We start from the raw sequence: 19,966 nt of genomic DNA, 5'->3' as shown, positions 1-19,966 counted from the left end.
TTAATTTAGTTTACATGTTACATGTAATTAATACGTATATGAAACTTGTATATGAAAGAAGCCTCGAAAGGGAAGTTTATGATTAGACTAATCTTCCAATTCTTCCACATCCGAAGGGTTGTTGCCGCGGCTGTGGCGCGTCGCGGCTGTTTGGACGAGGCCGTGTGGCCCTGAAGCAGACCCGAGCACGCATGCTCCGGCTCCCTGCACATTTTATATTCATGTATATTTAGCTACCGATGGCCGAGGGTTGTACGGTACGGTCTGACGTGGCCGAACATCGGCGGCGAACTCTCCCCGCACGGCGTAGCGTGCCGCGCGCTCGTTGCGCGTGGTCGCACGTTCACGCAAAAATTTAAACGCGCGAAGCCCAGGCCCACTCGTACGAACGCGAAAGCGAAATTCGCAAGGACGATCTATTCCACATGCAATTTACGTTGACTTGCACTACCCGACTATTATCGCGTCTCGCTACATTGAGAACGCACGCCAACTCATTCATCGCGGTACCGCTACTTCCATTTTGCAACTCATCCATTCGTCTATATTAAGATAATCCTTGTTAAGAGCGAGTGATCGATCGCTAATTTTGTTACCGTACCTGTTTCTCTTTTCCTTAATTAGCTACGTGCAGCTATTCATACAGCACAAACGTTGCAGCTATATTGCAGCAACATTGCAGCAATATCGTAACGTTATATGGCTGCGAGCTCTGTGAGGTATGGATAATGACCTGTTTGAATAATGAAACCAGCGCTAACGTAATTGCACGTTTACAATTATACGACTCGGTATTATATTAGTATATTCTTTTTTATAATAGTAAGTTGTCGCTATATATATGAAATTGCTCTAAGATTGATGGTACCGTAATTAAATATTGCACGTATTTTTACGCGCCCGTCAAGTGTCCCTCATGTGACGGGCAAAGTCTTTGAAGCATTTAATATAAACATTACATTACACCTATGTACGCAGGCATTGTTATATTTAGAAAATCAATAGGTACATTTAGGGAAAATGTCAAGACAAATTTCCCTCCTCGATGTGTCGATACAAGAGGATTTTAATGCGAATATTACATCGAGGGTACGAAGAATAAAACCTATATCGACGAAACGCGTAAGTTTCTTAAATATCGTTCTTATCCATCGAATATATTCAAGTCGAGGCGGATCTTTTTTTTTTTCTGTCTGTGGCACGCTGAAAAACGCGGTCTCGTCTTAGGTGTCATTAATATGCTACCGAGAAACGTGCAGGAGTAGAAAATTGCGTGGACAGAATTGCAGCGTAATTTCGTCGAGATGAGGTCTGTTCCGTCACAGGAACACACAGGAACAGCCGTTCTTTGTATTGTGCTTTTCATCGGAGTCGTAGACCTAAAGAAACACGAGTGTGACGTGTGTATTAATAGACGCCGACAGAGAGTATTGAAGTATCAACATCATAATTCACGACGTGGGCGTCGCGAGAATCTCCGTTCGTTGCCATCTCTTTTTTCGTGTTAACGCGCTCGTTCTTCTCCATGTTCGTGGCGACTTCGATCAAACAATATCGGATGAAATGATTCGAATGAAAATCCTTCGTAATAATCACTATATCAGAACAAAAATTATCTGTGTCAGAGAAATGCGCATAATTTTTTTTAATAACATAGATATTTCGATATATGGGTGTATCCAGGAGGAAGGAGAGTTCAACCTCAACTTAAAAAAAAAATTAAAGTTAAAGTTATGATATTTACAAAATCTAATATTTTTTTCATTCAAAATTAGAAACAAGAAGATATTTTAAGCTCCAAAAGAACAATTTATTAACGCAAAAAATTGCTGTTTATGTATTAACAGAATTGATAAACCTTTTCCCCTTCCAAAAAAATTCTGGATACGCCTATGTTTCAATATAATAAAAATTGTAATACACTATCAGAAATAAATACAATGATGTACAGAGCGATAATTAGGAAGTCCTTGAAACAAAACGATTGAAGGTCTTTTTATTTTCGGTTCTGCAATTATATATATATATATGTATATGGTCAACTCTCGGTTTTTTCATTAATAGCTGATACAGCAATAATTCTATTCTTTGTAGCTGCATTATATTTCTTACATTTGAAAGAAAATTGATGTATAATTAAATAAGAGAAAAATGAAAAATGAAAAATACAAAGAGTTGAGTTATAACAAAATTTCACATTATAAACATTTCACATTGTAAAATTTTCAGCGTACTAAAAATATTGCACCAAAAATATTGTTTTCTGATAGTTTGAAACTGATTCGTCTATGTTAAAAAAAATCCTTGGTTTAAATATGAAATAGGTTCGAAATAATAAAGTAAAAAACGATAATCTGAATAATTTTAATAAAAAAAAAATTGAAAAATATAGTTATTAACAAATCATACATTTTTTAACAAAAATTAAAAAAACTTTTAATGATATTTTGTGAATGTACGATGAAATTAAATTTGTCGGTTGTTTTTTCAAAAATTCGTTCATTAGTTCGATATTCCATATTGGATTATTCCATATTGGATATTGGAAAGCTAATTAGAAAAAAATTTTCCGTAATAAATTGGTAAAATAAAGGATAAAATTGAGTTTCGAAAAAATAAATAAATCTAAAGGACAACTATCCGAATTAAAAGATTATCCTTTACAATAGAAAACGTATAGTCACCTTACATGTATATAAACATTTTCACTTATCCTTTCGAAATTCACAATCGATTTAATAATTTTTCTTTGAAATTACGATATTTGTAACTTATATTCATATCACAACAATTCCTCTTAATATTTGCTTGACAAATTTATACAAATAAATATTTCATTTTAATCTTGACTGAACAATCGGGACCATTTTATGCCAAGCATAGTCGTATTGTTATATTGTTATACGCGGAAGGGACACGAGTTTCAATTGCGCGAATCTCGTCGTTCGCGATCGACGTTAGTCCTTTGTTCTCCAGAATCAAGGACAGAGAGGGATGCACGCGTAATGTGAATAATGTGTGGTTGTGTGGCCGAATCGTCGATCACGGCGATCCAAAAGGCTCGCCATGACACCACCGCCACCCGGAGTGCAACGCCGTTGCGTCTCGTCGCGTCGAGTTGCGTTGCGTTGCGGTTGCGTCGCGTTGCGTTGCACCGCAATACGCACAGGTTCGTAGCATTCGGGCGACACGTTCGTCCGGCCATCGATCATCGGCGAACGAACGTGACGATCGCATACGCTACGAGGAATGAATAATTATCTTGAGAGACAGAGAGAAGTCTGTCTCTCTCATAAACAATACGAAATAGACGATCAAGTCTGGGTACAAGGATATTTTTGATTATAAAAATAAACTTCATTATGACATTTATTATTGTAGAGTCACTTATAACGATAAGTGCATGAAAATCTGTTCATCGCTTTGTCTTATTAAAATTTTAAAGTTTCTAGAATCGTCGACTGTTCTCGATAAAAAAATTTCTATATATAATTAGATATAATAAGATTATATAATTATATATAAAGTGTTATATATAAAAATATAGTTTATATATAATGAGTAATATAATTAAGTGAGATATAAGAGATATGTGAGTAATATAATTAAATGAGAATGTAAGAGTGATATAGTTAAATTTATATAATGAGTTATACGTATGATTATATATCCATAAAACATAGAGAGATTCTAAAGTTCAGAAGACATTCTACAGATAAGATCTCAAAATATTTCTTAGATAAAATGTATATGAACAGAATATCTAAAATCAACGCATAAGATAACTTCAAGATATCTTTTATGCCCGATTCCATCAACATAGATTAACTTTAATCTCGGTTCAACTTACTCTTCATCTTTTTCTAATTCTAAGAATTAGAAAAAGATAAACAGCAAACCGAGATTAAAGTAAATCTACGTTAATGGAATCGGGCATTAGAGGTTTTTTATGAGATATCTTGAAAAATGTTTCTTAAAGAATTCTTAAAGATATCTTAAAGTTGTCTTATGCATCGATTTTAGACATTCTGCTTATTGAGTAAATATGTGCATATTTATATATAATCATATATATATATAATTATAATAAATATTTTTATATATGGACATATTCTATATATAATTATATAAAGAAAATTTGTTATATGAGTTAACACTTACGTCGCTTTGTTCTGTTGTAATCATTTTAAGAAAAAAAGGTGCACAATATACTGGCTATAATTGTAACGTATTTTTATAATACAACAAAGTAAAAAAGTGTGTTTTATAATACAACAATGTGAAAATTATGAGAACTTTGATTTGGTAGGTTTTTCGTAAACTTTCATTTCTTTTCATAATAGAAAAAAAAAAATCGTGACTACACTTCGTTTCGACTCTATAAGGGTACGGCCCTGAGCGGGCGGTTGCGCGCGCATCGAGAGTGTATACCGCGCAACAACAAAAATACATTGTCCGGCGTATTTGACGGCGAACAGTCGACGCGCGAGGGCATCCCGGGAGTTACGGGTCGTTGACGTACGGAAGAAAGGCGAAAGAGAGAGAAAGAGAAAGAGAGAGAGAGAGAGAGAGAGAAAGGAAAGGGTGACACGGTACAAGCGAGACGAGAGTACGAAGGTGTGCAGTCGCAGCATTTTCCGCTTCCGCGTGAAGTAAGAAGCGTGAAGAAAGAAGAGGAAAAGAAAGAAGAGAAACGTATTTTTCTCTCTCTCTCTCGCGCGCGTAGACGCCGCGTGATACGATTCAGTGATCCACGAAGCTCGGTAGAGCACAGTGAGAGTGACGAAAATGGTGTCCGGCGGCATGGCTTGCGTCAAGTACCTGCTGTTCCTCTTCAACCTGATCTTCGCGGTGAGTAACGGAGAGATAACGGTGCATGGAGAACGGCGTTCTCCATTCCGCTATATCCGTGACGCTATTCTTGGCGTCGCGTCGCCGCGCGACGCGACGCGACGCGACGCGACGCGAGGCGACGCGACGCGAGGCGACGCGACGCGCGCTGGGCGGCCGCGAGCTTTGTTATATATCGGTCAAGTCCCGGAATAACATCTGGGATCTGCAGATGCATTTTTCTCTCTCATTCGTTCCTAACCCATTAATGCCCGGCGATCAGGCGTGCGATGAGTCATTGATCTCTCGGCCACCGCCTAATGCAAATTATGCAACAAATCGCGTCTTCGAAGTCGCATTCGATTTAATTGATATGCATCTAATTGAAGGCACATCTCGGACTGACGGAGATCCCCTCATGGCATATTTTTTGAATGAGACATTTGTATGTCGAGTGTGGGTTCAACGATAGATGCGCCGGATTATTCCGGGATGTAATATTTGAATTATGAGATATTACGACGTTCGTCGATTATTATCGGTGTCGCGTTTCGCTCGCGTAGTTTCTTACATACATCGACGTGATGTAATATCTTGGGCGTATCGGATCGATATTGCATATAGCTCGACAGCAAGAACACTGCTCGCAGAAGCCTTTTTTCATTGTCCGTGCGTGTCCATTTGTTTTTCGAAAAGTTTTCTGTAAGCCGTCTGATATCGATATACCTGTATGTTGTGTCGCTGTATAACGCCGATAATCTATCATCTAATAACAATAATAAACTAATCGATATTATGGCGTGACCGAAAGAGCGTACCGCGTTTCTGAATAAATAATGTAAGTACGAGGGTATCATTTCGAGGGAAAACTTTGTGGTGCTCATGCTCCAGAACCTCGATGTAAGCGTTATGGATGAATCGATCGATGTTCGCCCGTTCACGCAGCTGGCGCGCGCGCGCGACATCATTGTATATAAAACTTGAAATATGTGCAAAATCGCGTTTTGCATTAAAAAAAAGTTCAAGATCGAAATTTCAGATTGCGATTTCGTCTACTTTTTTTTTTTTCAACAAAATATTATTTTTTCTGGATTTTCTGGATAGGAGTACACAAAGAAAATAAATAGCGATCCAACAAATAAACGTACGTTTGAAAGATATTAGAGATATCAATAGGTCGGTATTAATGAATTTAATCGAGAATTAGGGGAGAGGGGAGGTCGATGACCCGTCTTGTTTATCGCTTTCGTTCGAAATGAACAAAAGAACGGCGACAATGAGCACAATGGAGATAGAAAGAGTTTATTTAAGAGGTCGAAAATATATCAGAAACACTAAAAGCGCCAAATCCCCGGGGGATCGGAAGATTGTCGCCAGACGGTCGGAGGGATCTGGGACACAAAATATCCCTATAAAGGATGATGGGCGATCCCGTCGTAGCATTTTAATTTAATGATCCATTTAGCGTGAAATGTCAGCAGCAACCGTGTTTGTATAGAACGTGCCAAAAAAAAGATACGAGAGTTCGGCGCTTTGTTCCTCGCAGTCGTAAATTATTCGACGTCGGTTTTTTCCTCTGGCGAAAAATGTCTAGAAGAAGAGTCGTCATCACATCGTTATCATCATTTTTTTTTGCAACGTTTCGAATTCAGCATCTTGAAAAAAATCCCGAGTTAAAAAAACTCCGGACTAGAAATCCGCATTTCAAGCGGAACGACGAGTAACGGCGTTTGGGGGAATTAAAATTTACGAGCGATTCTATGTCTTCGGTGACATCGTTACTCGGGCGAGGACTTTGAGTTTCACAGGGGGAAGAGAGAGAGAGAGAGAGAGACAACGCCTCTGTACACGACGCCGTCCGTCCGCTGTACATACACCTCGCGCTTTCTAGGACACTCCAACGGTCTCCGATATGGATCGGATCGTTATTGGGCGCGTCCTCGTTGCTGAAACTTTTTTCAATGGATTCATTGGCTTAGAGCTCGCCGTAGAGTCACCTGTTAGCAGCGTAACTCGGCCGGCGTATACTCGCGCTCGGGGGTCTCGAGCGTGCCGTTCAGGCATCGCTCGAGGGCGAGGGAAATCGACCGGTCGCGGTCGCGGCTCGGTTTCGCACAGCCACGAAGGCCTACTACGCGGCGCGCGTAAACGTGCCGTACGAACGTAGGTGAGAGCCGTAGGTGAGAGAGAGACACACGTAGGTGGTCGCATAGGGGGAAAAAAAGTCTATAATCTCCGTCGGGCGGCGAGGAATGACGCCAGCCTACGTACGACGCGCGATGTCGCAGTCGCGCGTGCCTTTTTTTCTTCTCTTTCTCTCCCCCGGTCCGTAGAAACGACGTCGGCTCTCGCACGCGCTGGAGAGATGTCTTTATTTAGACAGATCCAGCACAACAGGAACAGCCACCGACCGCCGGCAAATTCCCGTCCAGTAGAAGTAGATTTTATGTAACGCGAAGCGCACGCGTTCGATGAATTTCAAAAAAGTTAAGTCTCAGACACGGGAATAAGAAATAAGGAAATCGAATGTAAAGAATTAGGAAGAGGAAATTATTTTCGAATGACCAATGAAAGCGCACCTGATACTTCTATATTGTGTATCGAAGCATGGATTCTTATAAAAATCAATTGAATTAGATTGAAATATCAATTGAATCGAAGTTAACTTTTTACGTTTCTAATTTTGTTATTTGTAAGTTCTCATTCCTTATTCCTTTCATTATATCTAAGTTTAAAGAATATCTTAATATTCTTGGATTGTCTATCGAAGCATGGATTTCTACACGACGAAATTTAATTTTCTATTTTTAATTTCTTATTTATAATTTCTTGTTATTCTTTTCATTGTCTCTAGGCCCAAAAAACATCTTGATATTTCTTGATTGTGTCTCGAAGTATGGTTTCGTATATGTCGAAATTTAATTCTTCTATTCCAATTCCCTATTTTTAATTTTTTCTTTATCTGTTCCTTTTACTCATCTATGCGCCCAATTTGCGCCAAAAGTGCATTTAGAATGATCGAATTAAACGAATTGCGTTCGATTTGCTGCGTTTTAAACGATTTGCTGCGTTTTTCTGTTTACGTGGGTGTCATCTTATTTGTAACGTAAATAAAGAATTATCAGAAAAATTATCAGTTATTATTATTTCCAGCTTGAAAACTGACATCTTCTACATTAGAAACTTTTGTGCGCCATATTATTGAAATACTCGTGAATGCTCCGAGTTCTCTTCCGTAATTCACGGTTGACGAAAATGTTACCTTCGTAATCTTCACACAACGATGAATTTCTTATACAAGAGTTTCGGTAAACTCGCTTTCGTAATCTACTCGCGAGAGTCGTTCTCTCGTGATTGTCTCGTTGAAAGTTACTCGACGTAATTATAACAGTTTTATATTTCCCGTTTGGTAAACAATGCGGCTCTTACGCGATCATACTTTCCACTTAAAGCTAAGCTATTAGCACGAGAGAAAAGTATCGAATGTCTGACCTAATTATTGATGTCGATCGCAATTCATCCGAGCATATCTCTGAAGGAGAGATATCAGGAAGCTGGTTTTGAAGTATATTTTTAGAGCGACATCAAGTTTGACGAGCGCGATAAAGTTTTCGTTAATGTGATGTGTTTACGGAATAATATAGATAGTATATATTTCACAAGTATCGTATCGTGAGTTTCTACGTTCCAATGTAACGATTCTAATTAAAAGTTTCACTTCGGAAGCGCGCTTTGTGAGAGTATAATATATTGAAATAACAATGTATACATAAATCAACAATGTACATGTAAAAAAGTGGAAGTAGAAAAAGAACAGCGTTTTTTTTAGATCAATCTTCCTTTCTGCGATTTGATTGCTATTATGTATAAAAGTAAATTTGTGTAATGTAAGGTTTCATAGCAATGGAAATATTATAATTTTTGTCACGTTATATAATAATTTAAAATTATAAAAATGTAGAATTTTATTATATGTGTAAATAATTAAAATTGAAATAATGGAAATATATTTATGTTGTATAATTATGTTGTATATTATGTTGTATAATATATGTTGCGTACGAAAATAATAAATACACCATTGAATATAACAGAAAAGAATAATATCATAAAATTTCTTTATATGTTATTTCAGATCACCGGCATCGTATTTATTTCGGTGGGCGGGGTGATTCTGGTTGTTTACAGCGGATATAGCAACTTTGTGGATAGTTGGTTCTTTGCAGCCCCAATCTTAATGATAATAGTCGGTATCATAGTCTTCCTTGTATCATTCTTTGGCTGCTGCGGCGCTGTAAAAGAGAATCATTGCATGATAATAACGGTATGTATCCAAAATCTTATTTCTCTTTTCTTTTCCAATTAACAGAAACGTGAAATTTTGACTTACCTTTATAATAAATAATAGAGTAATAAAATTTTAAATAAACATAATTAAATCGAAAAACTTTTATATTTATTTTATAACTACTAGGACACATTAATCTGTGTATTATATTTGGATAATAATTTTGACTTACTGCAGTTCTCGGTTCTGCTGTTGCTGATATTTGCTCTGGAATTGGGTGCCGGAATCACAGGTTACATGATGAGAGGAGAAGTCGCTAATATGATAGAAAACCGCCTGAATGGTACTTTGCGACAATATGAAATTAATTCGGATATTCGTCGTTCTTGGGATATCATGCAGCACGATGTAAGTTTGCTATGAGATCTGTATTTAAATATGTTTACAACTTACTAAACATAAAGTGACATTACATACAGTATTATTACATCAATGTTAATTTCTTATTCAGCAATGTAATTGTTACATACAGCATGTATTATACATACTATATTTATACATACTAATTACCTTACTAAGTAGGAAATTATAATGTTAATTGTTGCTATTATAAATGTAATTTATATTGAGTGGAAAATTATAATGTTGCTATATTTAATGCTGTTATTTGTATTTATTAAGAATCGTATGTAATTTATTTAATCTATTCATGATAAAAAACATGATTGAGATTCTCATATAAAGAGAAAATTTTTATTAGTTACATGTATTATACTAATTTCATTATACATTAATAAAACTTGCAAGTTACTGAAAATTAAAATATGACTTTTAGTTACAATGCTGCGGTATGAATAGCCCTTCAGACTGGCCCCAAATTGGTTTCCGTGATAATACTGTTCCTGATTCTTGCTGCAAAGAGATTCCTGCTCAAAGCCGATGCGACTCAAATTCGATTCAAGTATACGGTGATGGCTGCATGATAAAACTACAATCTGCTATAGAGAATAACGCTATGATTTTGGGAGGAGTGGGCATAGGGATAGCCCTTATACAAGTAAGTTTTAATTCAACCTATCTTATAATATTATTAAAATTGTATTAAAGTATTTTTGATTTGTAGAAACAGTTGTCCATATTGATGAACAAATTTTTATATTTATTATAATTTTATTTCTATAAATAACATTAAATATGTAATAACATTCCGATATATATATATATATATATATATATATATGTATATATATATGTATATGTTAATGAGAAGATAAATTGAGCTATTCGGAAAAATAAAATTATAAAAATTACAATAATTTGTCTTTTTTTCAGTTGATTGGAGTTATCTTTGCGTGCTGTCTGGCTCGCTCAATTCGCCGCGAGTATGAGACTGTGTAAGCTGATAGACACAAATTTTCATTGCAACAAAATGCCTAAAATGCACTTGTATAAAACCTGATCTATTACACAAGCTGTTACTATTTTTTTTCTCCTTATTTTGTTACCATTTTAACCATGCACAATTATACATAAAATATTTTCTTTCTTTTATCGCTTCTATTCTTAACACATTGCAAAGAAGCCGTTAATTAGTTTTCGTCAAAGAGTGCGTGATAGGTAAAAACGATTTAAAGATTTCCAAAGAATCTCACTGCTATTTTGGTATCTGGGCCTTATCTATAAGGAATAAAACAATCATACACGTATGTTTTGTATGTTTTTACAATAGGCTCTCGAACAACTTTGTATATTAATGATAACAGAATATTTATTACTCTCGGAGATCATACATTTTTTTATAAATATATATATATATAATTTGTTCAGTGTCATTGTGATACTGTTATAGTTGAGCCACGATAACTAAACATCGATGATAAAACTATATAATAAGATATAAATCACTACAAGATGTGTTAAAGCTTCTTTTTGTTTAATGTCTGCTTCACGTGAATAATTGTTTAGCTTATTAGTAAAAGTGTACTTTTGTCGTTTCTATATATTTTGCTTCATAATATTTCGCATGACGTAGTGTATATTGATATTGTTGTCGAGGCTCTGCTATAATATTAAGCAGTATCACTTTCAAGTTTTAAGAGTATACTCATATCTCTTAAAATTTCATTTTGCTTTTGGATACTATGTATTCATGAAAGCATCTAAATTTTTATTATTATATTTATATGTTACTATTATACTTTTATTTAAATTCATTTATTATCTAAAAAATTATAAAACAGTCTGAAAGTTATATACATTTTCGATAAGTGAAATTCACGAAATCGAAAAGAAGCTAGTAATTAAATAAATTTGAAATGCAAACTGAAGTATTAAGATACATGAGTATCTTCTCAGCATTAACCCAATGGTGTATGATAAAGGGCATTTCCTTTATATTGCATGTTATATAATCCATACAAAGAGAAAATTATACTTTAACCAGTTAATGGGATGTACTATATCTGTAAACTGCAAAGAAACTGTGATTGAAAGTAACATATGTCAATGCGTAATTTGTTTTTTTTTTTTTAATATATTTACTTCTAATTTGTGGCTAAATGGTACTCTTCGAATTAATAAAAAATTTCCATGTTTAACAAATTCAAAAACGTAAAGAGAAATGTTAGCCTCAATTTGCAATTGCATGTTAACTACACGTTATATATGCTGCGTTCAATAAAAACAAGAAATACTATATATCTAACATTAAGATATTTTGTTGTTTACCACAGTGTAAAGTTTACATAGTGTTACAATCATGAAAAATGTCTTACAAGATGTATAAGTGTATAGAAATAGATGAAAAGTAATAGTTGTTCATGTTATATGAAAATTATAACAAAGCGTAAATCATAACGAAGTTATTTCAACAAGATTACTTACACTCAGTTAAACAGCAATAGAATTGCTTCATATTGATGATTATGAAGTATATCAAGCCGATGTCGGCAATCAAATATTTGTTATTGAAGTCTACAGTCTAATGATATTACACAAAATTGTGAAGTGTTATCTTTTATTTTTCGTTGTTGTACTATATATACGAGATTATATTGCTTAATATACCGTAAAGCTAGATGTTTTTTTTTTTTTTTTCAAATATTTTATGTTCATACCTACCTAGTGATTTAATATTTTTACTTACAGCGAAACCACAGCACACTGATCTGCCATCAATTAGGAGGCATTTTTCATAATATTGTTCATCATACATTGATTAATAAATACTTGTAGATTCATTACGACCGCAATCATTCTTATTGTGCTTACAAATATATAATCAAAGAGGAATGATGTCACAAGTATTTAGTGTACAGCGATACCTTAAGTTAGCGATGTTTCGGTATGTAATAATGTAATGCATGTGAAATTACATACTTGAGAGAGAATGCAGATTGCTATTTCTCTCTATTTTCGCTTGCTTCTCATAAAAAAAAAATGATGTGAAAAAAAACACAAAAAAGCAATATGCATTATACAAATTAAATATTAACATATCCTATTAAATTTGATATCAAATTACTGCCAATATCTGCCAAAAATGTATGTCACATGCCATATGAAAGCAAAAAGAAAAGAAACAAAAAACTAGTCGAAAATGTATACGATCCTGTTTACAGAGATTACCAATGGAACGTTGATCAATTTCGGCACATGCATAACGAGGTGCCTGTTAAACGATGTGCCATGATGTAATGTCTGATCTATTTTTCCATGTGATACGTTTATATATGCGATTTGGTAATCTTTTTTGCGAATTATATACAATCTGTATCATTATAAGAGATAGAGCGTTCAAAGTAATCCATCATTCCTCTTAATTTTTTGCCAGATTCAAATGAAAAAAAAAAAAATGAAAGAATGAACTATTTCTGCATAATCTTCCTCGGAGTGCAGAATGGACAAATTGTGTTACGATTAATTGCAAACTTGTGTTCTGATTTTAATATTACCTTAAAATAGTGTATATTATATTTGAGTACACACACGCGCGCGCGCGCGCAATCTTGGCATCTGTTTTCAATGCCTCCTCATCTCTTTCTCTCGACAAAATACAGTCTCTAATACTTATAATATATACGATGTTGTAGTAATCTTGTATTAAATTTATAATGATTTTCTGTGTTCTACGAAGAAAAAAAAAAAGGAAAGAAAGCGTACTCCTATTCGTAATCGACGGTGCCCCGTGAAATATATATACGTATACATGTATATATAATGATATATATAATATCAGATGTATACAAAAAATTCTGTACATTATGTATCAATGATGTAACAAAATTAGCGCATCTTAACATCTTTAGCTCGATTAAAATGGAATGGAAGCTAGCTAGCTCTATCCTGTCAATAATTTAGCTTGTAATGTCAGTGAACTCTGATATTGATCCTCTCATGCTTCATTGTATTATATGCTATTGACAGTCTATTGCTACAAAAAATATTTGTGCATGTTTAGTGCTAAGTTTATTCATATTTGGGACCAAACCAAAAAGATTAATTTTACGTTTTATTGAGTAACAAGTTATTTCTGAAAAGAAATAATGGATTAAGAACACTTATGTGATACATTAAAACTGTGAAAAAACTTTTCTTGAACTTCACTCGTAGAATTCTTTTTTCCAGTATTGAAAAAACTCTTGATAATATTGGAAAAAGAATTAAATGAGAATAAAAGCTTTATAATAATGTAAAACTACTTATTTATTTGCTTCCATTTAAAGGAGAAACATTTTTAAAATAAAACTTAAAATTAATACCAATTGGACACATTATTAAATAATATTACATGCGTTTAAGTACATTGAAAAAGTGTACAGTGTTCTTTTCAAATTTATATGTAACAAGTAAAAGGGAAAAAAATTTCACTGCGTCTTGTCGATTTCACGAATTCAAGTACCGCAATTAAATTATGTAAGTTTCTGTAGTCTTGTGTATACAAATGCAAAATGAAAAATTTATGACATTTCTTTAGACATATATATATCGAACGTTATTAGAAACGTATATGTCTAGAAAAATGGAGAACGTATTTATCGCAAATCATTTGTATGTAAGAACAAAGAATATTGATATATTTACTATTTTACAATAATGTTGAAATAATTTAAACTTTTACCATCGGCACACATACACACGCGTACACAGTGGCAAATGCACAAGTCTCAGAAATAAACATTAACGTCCGTAGGATAACCATAATTGCAGAAATCATAGAAATAATAGCTATGAGATATTAAAGTGTGCCTAACATAGTAATGTTTATGTTATAAGTTAATAGAGATTAGAAAGCATCTCAATGATATTATTAATCTATCGATCATGCGCAATGTAGCTTCGAAACTAGCACTTGTCCAAAACGTTTGCTCCTTTTGATTGTATAAAATCATCTGTTTGTCAGTGATTTTAATTAAAAACTTTAGACTCTGTATGTATTAATTACCAGACAACGCAAAAGACTGATGAATATTATTGTAATCAGTATTAACTAACATTGGTATTTTACATACAATATATACATATTATATATATTATATACATACATACATACACATATACACACGCACACACATACACACGTACATACAAATGACTTTGTACTAAATTCTATTTTGGCTGCTTGTATTATTTTTACTATAAACGTAAATTATTAGTCAGTATCGTTAAAGTGATACAAATGTAATTTTGTTATTACAATATAACTAATTTACGGCATTTTAGGAGCCAACATGTCCTTAGCACATATTCATCTAGCTTTTATGTATACTAATAAATTTAATGACACTAATTAATATTTTTAATTAAAATCCTTTCCATCTTTTTTTCTCTCACAACCTGTAAATTTTTTTAATAAATTGGATCTTAATTTAAATTTTATGATTGAAGAGATTAATTTTAATTTTAAGAAAAACAAGGGAAGGAACAATAACAACTACCGAGGAGCAGTATATAATAAATTGTATTTCATTTGTTATATTAGTTAAAAGATCATTATTTATACCAATATATAAGACTGACCTTCGCTTGACACTTGCTTCTTTTCTTTGTTTGACATTCACACTTTTTGTACGCACGAGTAAAAGAGCGTTTATGGATCGACTGATCCCTGGTATATTGTAATTTTAGATATCTCTCGTCGAAATCATATAAATAAATGCCATGACAGTTTTTTCTCCTTTCTTTCATTTACCTTTTTTTTTTACAAGAGAGTTTAATGCGCCTCATTTTTCGGATTGATTCCAATACAGTGTGCTCTCGTTTTCAACTATGTTTATTTAATATGTATACACGATACTTTTAGAAATAACGAGATCTAGTATGTTTTGTTAATATTCTGTTAATTTTTCAAATGCACATATGGCATGTACATGTAGTATCTTATATATATAATGATCTATTTACAATCCCGAGGCAGGATTTTTATATATAAGACTTATCTCCCACTTGAATTTATAAAGTTGAAACTGGCTTACAGAATATAAAAAGCCAAAATTCGCCGACTAAATCAAAGTCCAAGAATATTTAATTTTTATCGCAGTAGGAACTTACGTGATTCTGCACATGCATTTCACGCAATATTTACATTCCTCGAATTTCGTGGCGAAAAGGATGTAAAGTATTTACTTTACATAATAAACTGTACAATATCAATATTCGTGGAGCTTCTTTCCTTTCTCTCCTTCGCGCTTCATTATTTTTATATAAACTATAATTACAATTATTATCCGATATTTTTAAGCAATTATCTATATTTTAGAACAGATATGTACAAAGTGATATTAATCACCTTGTGTTCATCTAATTGTCACGCGATATAAAAGACTACGAGAAATTTTTCAGGAGATACTCAATTACATATATACTTGACACATTAAAGACAATAAAAATATCTATAGCACGCTCGTACTTTTCATCTTTCGAGTATGCAACAAAATTGATATGTGTATCTCCTAAGATACAATAAAATAATATAAAAAGTCTAAAGATGCGATGAATTACATCAACATTAGTTAGCGCCAGTCGTTGAATTTTCTCTTTCTACATATAAAAACTAAAGCTATATATGCTCAATAGAAAGAGATAAGAAATTGCTAACATGAAATGAACCGAGATTGTTGATACAATCGCTAGTAAAATTTCAATTTACACATGAGATTTACATATGAGATAGAATATAAATCCAGGTCAGAGTTACACGAGTTTCTTGAATGTACCAGTGTATAAGTATACAGTAAATAATATTTATTTACAGTTACAATATATTTTTACGGATGGGTCCAGACAATTGAATTGTGTCTGATAGCGCAAGCATGATGTCTGCTTCATGCAGAACGTTACAATAACTGTATTATGAACACAAAATTGTATGTAGTAGTTTTGCAGCGCAAAATTATAGTTACATGCTGTTGGCCTGTATCTTGAGTCAGACATCACATGTATGAACATAATAATTTAAATTTAAGACAATTTAATATAAAAATATGGGAGTTTAATTATGGAAAAATGGGCCTCTATATTTTTAGGTCTTATCGCCTATATATCTATTAATTACTTACAATTTAGATTATCAATATTGTTCATGTTATCTCCTATTCTAAAAACATTAGCAGCATTGTGGATGGTATTGCCTATGAACAATACAATCCATTTAAATACTATCTCATTGTAACTTTTAAGTGAAAAACTCCTGTCTCGTTATGCCCTAGCACACCGTTTAAACACTTGCACGCACATTCATCCGTCTTAGGCACATTACATACTCTACATAAAAGCACATCACAATCATGTTTGAGCTGATCTCAAACGGTCTTCGCTCACTTGTATTTTTCTGACCAACATGATCATAGATAAAGATGTGTACACGCTACATATGAGACAAGTTGTATGAGAGCAGCAATGATCATAAGTTGGCATGAGACTAATAGGAGTTTAATATGAATTAAAAATATGCTCATGTGGCATAGCGCTTGGTCCACAGCCGTGCTATGCGATCGTGTTCTTCTCTATTTTGTAGGTATTGTGTGGCTATACTACCTACCAATGGATCAGCTATAAGATAAGATAAAATTAAGTGAGATTCACATATGTAAAAAAAATGTGTAACGATATTTACAAAGTGTTATCTTTAGATCAAAAAGAGACTATAAATACATTCATTAGCAATATACACATCGTACATTCAATTTAAATAAATTATTATAAATGATGCGCCTACCTGGATTGCAGTCTGTTAAAAGGGAACATATTGACAGCAAGACCTTTGAAATTGTCAATGCTGGCGACCAATTATCTTTTAATATGTCCAAGCAGATAACTCCTTGACTGTTTATATTGCAATGATAGATGCGTGTTCGGAATGTAACCTAAGTAACGTGACACATTTTTATTTGAAATATAATTGTGTATATTGGCGTATATATTAGATATGTATCGTACATATTGTTCATCTTAAAATGAATGAAATAATTTAAAGCTTATTGTAGATTTAGAAATAAGATTTAGTAGATATAGGTCTTTATATATATGTAAGACTATAAATGGGATATCCATTTTCTGTTTTATGATAATTATAATAATATTTATTGCTATAATAAATATTAATATTCATTTAAAATTTTATATAAGTATATGTTTTATTTAAAAGATATCTCAAATAGCATTTTTATTTATTTTCTTCATTTTGTCATATGATTCTATATAAATAAATATTGTGAATAGAAAATAATTGATCTACCTTAGGAGGTTTGAAGGGATATTCTGGCGAAAAATGTATATCGAGAAAGAACACACCACCCTCGTAAACAGAACCTGGAGGACCCAATATGGTAGAAACCCACTCATATAAGTTATCACCTTTTGGGCCTGCACTGTAAAATAAATTAACAATTAATTCTGTGACAAACACATTTCCACAAAATGAAACTGTGGTTTATTAATTCATATTATTATAATTCCAAATGTTTAAAAAAAGAATTATAATTGATAGCAATGATATCATACCTGCAGTTTGGAGGTGGATCTAATGTGATTTCTGCCAATTCTTTTTGTATCCTGAAATATTGTAAATATTTAGTTATTATAAATTCTATTTTTTTGTTAATATTAATTAATCAAATTACAATTGTATATGTGTGTGTGTGTGTGTGTGTGTGTGTGTGTGTGTGTATATACATATAAAAAAAACAAGAAAGTCTATCATGTTACCTCTTAGCGGATGTTCCTAAAGCTTTTGACATCTTTGGATTTGGCTTAGCTTCTTTACTATCTGATTTATTGTCTGCCAAGGAGGAACCACGTCCTCGACCCGTTCCACTGGAACCTGCTCCTGACGACATGACTCTGCGACAAAAACACATAATTACATTAATAATTACACAATTAACTTCTATGAATAATCAATTTAATGACAATAGAGATAGAAGACTAAGTATTATCTTAAAAGCGAGAGCATAATTTTGGAGCATAGTTGGTATTGGTATTTCCATATATAAAATACTCTTATGGAAAAACCAAGTCTGCCAATGTTTCGCTGTACAATGCATAAACTCATTGCAAAGAAAGGAAGGGAATGAATACTGATGGAATACACATCTTGCTCATGTAAATTGGTGTCACATGTGCAAAGCAAATAGAGCAAAGCAAACGAGTCTCATTGTCTCGCGAGCAAATCGGAATCACAGTCAACAGTACAAAGATACATTTTCGCCAGGCGGCAAAAACATGTACAAACTGGTAATGCACCGTGGTGGAATCAAACGCTTCCTAGGAATAGACGTTTCTCTTTCACGGGGCTACGCTTACGACAGGGTGGCGACGACGTGTATCGCGCAACAAAGAATTTCAGCCGACACAAAACAGACGATTTTCCGTTTCTCAACCTCACCTCCCCTCGCCAGCGGAAACATAAACATCGCGCGTACTTGATCGTCGCCGGATAAATATCACGTCACTCGAGCAGAGTATCTAACGCGGCGTATATTTTTAAACGGCGTCGCGTTAGCGTGGTCTAAGACCTGAGGGGAAACGTCGCCCACACGACATTGCGTATGATCGAGAGAGACGATCCCGCGGGATATGCCGAAAGAGATTTGTTCAACGTCGTCGCATTGTTGTCTCCCCAGGGCGATCCCAATAGGGGGTTCAACGCGCCCAAAATTGATTTCCCTTCACGGCGCGGACGAGCACGCGTTTTTCTCTTTCTCCTTCCTTCCTCTTCTCTCTCTCTCTCTCTCTCTCTCTCTCTCTCTCTATCTATCTATCTATTTCGCTCTCTCTTTCAAGCCGAATGCCTCCTGCCTCTCGCACGAACAAGAGACGAGACTTCGACTCCGAACTCCGAATTCCGAACTCCAATTCCGATTCGACGGTAAGCGCCGGGTGTTTCGGAACGACGTGCATTCCCGGCGTGTCGTCTATGAGGTTCTCCCTCTCCATCCTCCACGGATAACTCCGTGTGTCCCTTTTAGGACACACGTACTACACACGCACAGTGCCACTCCTGGCTCCTTCCTAACCCTCTCCTCGTCTTTTTTTCTCTTTTCCCCTCTCCGATTTGCTCGCGAGTCGAGGCGGCGGTGAGAAGAGGAAAAGCGATGCACGCCGCGCGCCGATGTACCTCGTGTCCGATGTGTCCACCGCCGTGTTTGCTGTCGTCTCGCGACAAGCCTAGCTTCGCCGGGTTGCCGACGGTGGAGGGAGGTAGGGGGCGGGGAAGGACCGGTCCGCCGCTTGAGATGCGAGACCCGCGAGACGGTTCCCTCGGCGCGCCTCGGCGCGGCGACGATGTCGCGGGGTAATGGATCCGCGCGGATCGAGGGCAGAATGCACGCGGCGGCAGCAGCGGCAACG

General features: G+C 34.6%; 2 protein-coding genes across 6 annotated transcripts; one reads left to right on the top strand and one right to left on the bottom strand.

The window, feature by feature from the left end:
- The first annotated feature begins 4,454 nt into the window (after positions 1-4,454).
- LOC105425694 (CD63 antigen) lies at positions 4,455-14,906 on the top strand. Its single transcript, XM_089077660.1, has 6 exons — positions 4,455-4,851; positions 8,966-9,154; positions 9,356-9,526; positions 9,954-10,175; positions 10,451-10,512; positions 12,266-14,906. Exons 1-6 carry the CDS (start codon positions 4,789-4,791, stop codon positions 12,282-12,284), a joined length of 726 nt encoding a protein of 241 aa, XP_088933786.1. The 5' UTR covers positions 4,455-4,788; the 3' UTR covers positions 12,285-14,906.
- On the bottom strand, positions 11,632-19,876 carry Ubc2 (ubiquitin conjugating enzyme 2). 5 transcript variants are annotated; one of them, XM_089077662.1, is made up of 6 exons: positions 19,734-19,876; positions 18,323-18,457; positions 18,119-18,169; positions 17,853-17,985; positions 17,334-17,481; positions 11,632-17,167 (listed from the first exon to the last, which is right to left on the bottom strand). In XM_089077662.1, exons 2-6 carry the CDS (start codon positions 18,451-18,453, stop codon positions 17,070-17,072), a joined length of 561 nt encoding a protein of 186 aa, XP_088933788.1. In that variant the 5' UTR covers positions 18,454-18,457; positions 19,734-19,876; the 3' UTR covers positions 11,632-17,069. The 5 variants fall into 5 exon arrangements, with proteins under 5 accessions (XP_088933788.1, XP_088933789.1, XP_088933790.1 ...); XM_089077663.1 differs by lacking the exon at positions 19,734-19,876 and adding an exon at positions 18,849-19,589; XM_089077664.1 differs by lacking the exon at positions 19,734-19,876 and adding an exon at positions 18,860-19,589.
- Positions 19,877-19,966: the final 90 nt, after the last annotated feature.

The sequence above is a fragment of the Pogonomyrmex barbatus genome, unplaced genomic scaffold (assembly GCF_055798465.1).
Source record: "Pogonomyrmex barbatus isolate J1 unplaced genomic scaffold, ASM5579846v1 scaffold2, whole genome shotgun sequence".
NCBI lineage: Eukaryota > Metazoa > Arthropoda > Insecta > Hymenoptera > Formicidae > Pogonomyrmex > Pogonomyrmex barbatus.
This window is presented reverse-complemented; position numbering and strand designations above follow the sequence as displayed.

Excerpts from the sequence above, each read along its gene's own strand:
- LOC105425694 (XM_089077660.1), top strand. The coding sequence starts at position 4,789 with ATGGTGTCCGGCGGCATGGCTTGCGTCAAGTACCTGCTGTTCCTCTTC. Across the intron at positions 4,852-8,965 it reads TCTTCAACCTGATCTTCGCG|ATCACCGGCATCGTATTTAT; the intron begins GTGAGTAACGGA and ends ATGTTATTTCAG. Across the intron at positions 9,527-9,953 it reads GGGATATCATGCAGCACGAT|TTACAATGCTGCGGTATGAA; the intron begins GTAAGTTTGCTA and ends TATGACTTTTAG.
- Ubc2 (XM_089077661.1), bottom strand. The coding sequence starts at position 19,029 with ATGTTTATGTTTCCGCTGGCGAGGGGAGGTGAGGTTGAGAAACGGAAA. Across the intron at positions 18,170-18,322 it reads TTAGGAACATCCGCTAAGAG|GATACAAAAAGAATTGGCAG; the intron begins GTAACATGATAG and ends ACAATATTTCAG. Across the intron at positions 17,168-17,333 it reads TTTAACAGACTGCAATCCAG|CTGATCCATTGGTAGGTAGT; the intron begins GTAGGCGCATCA and ends CTTATCTTATAG.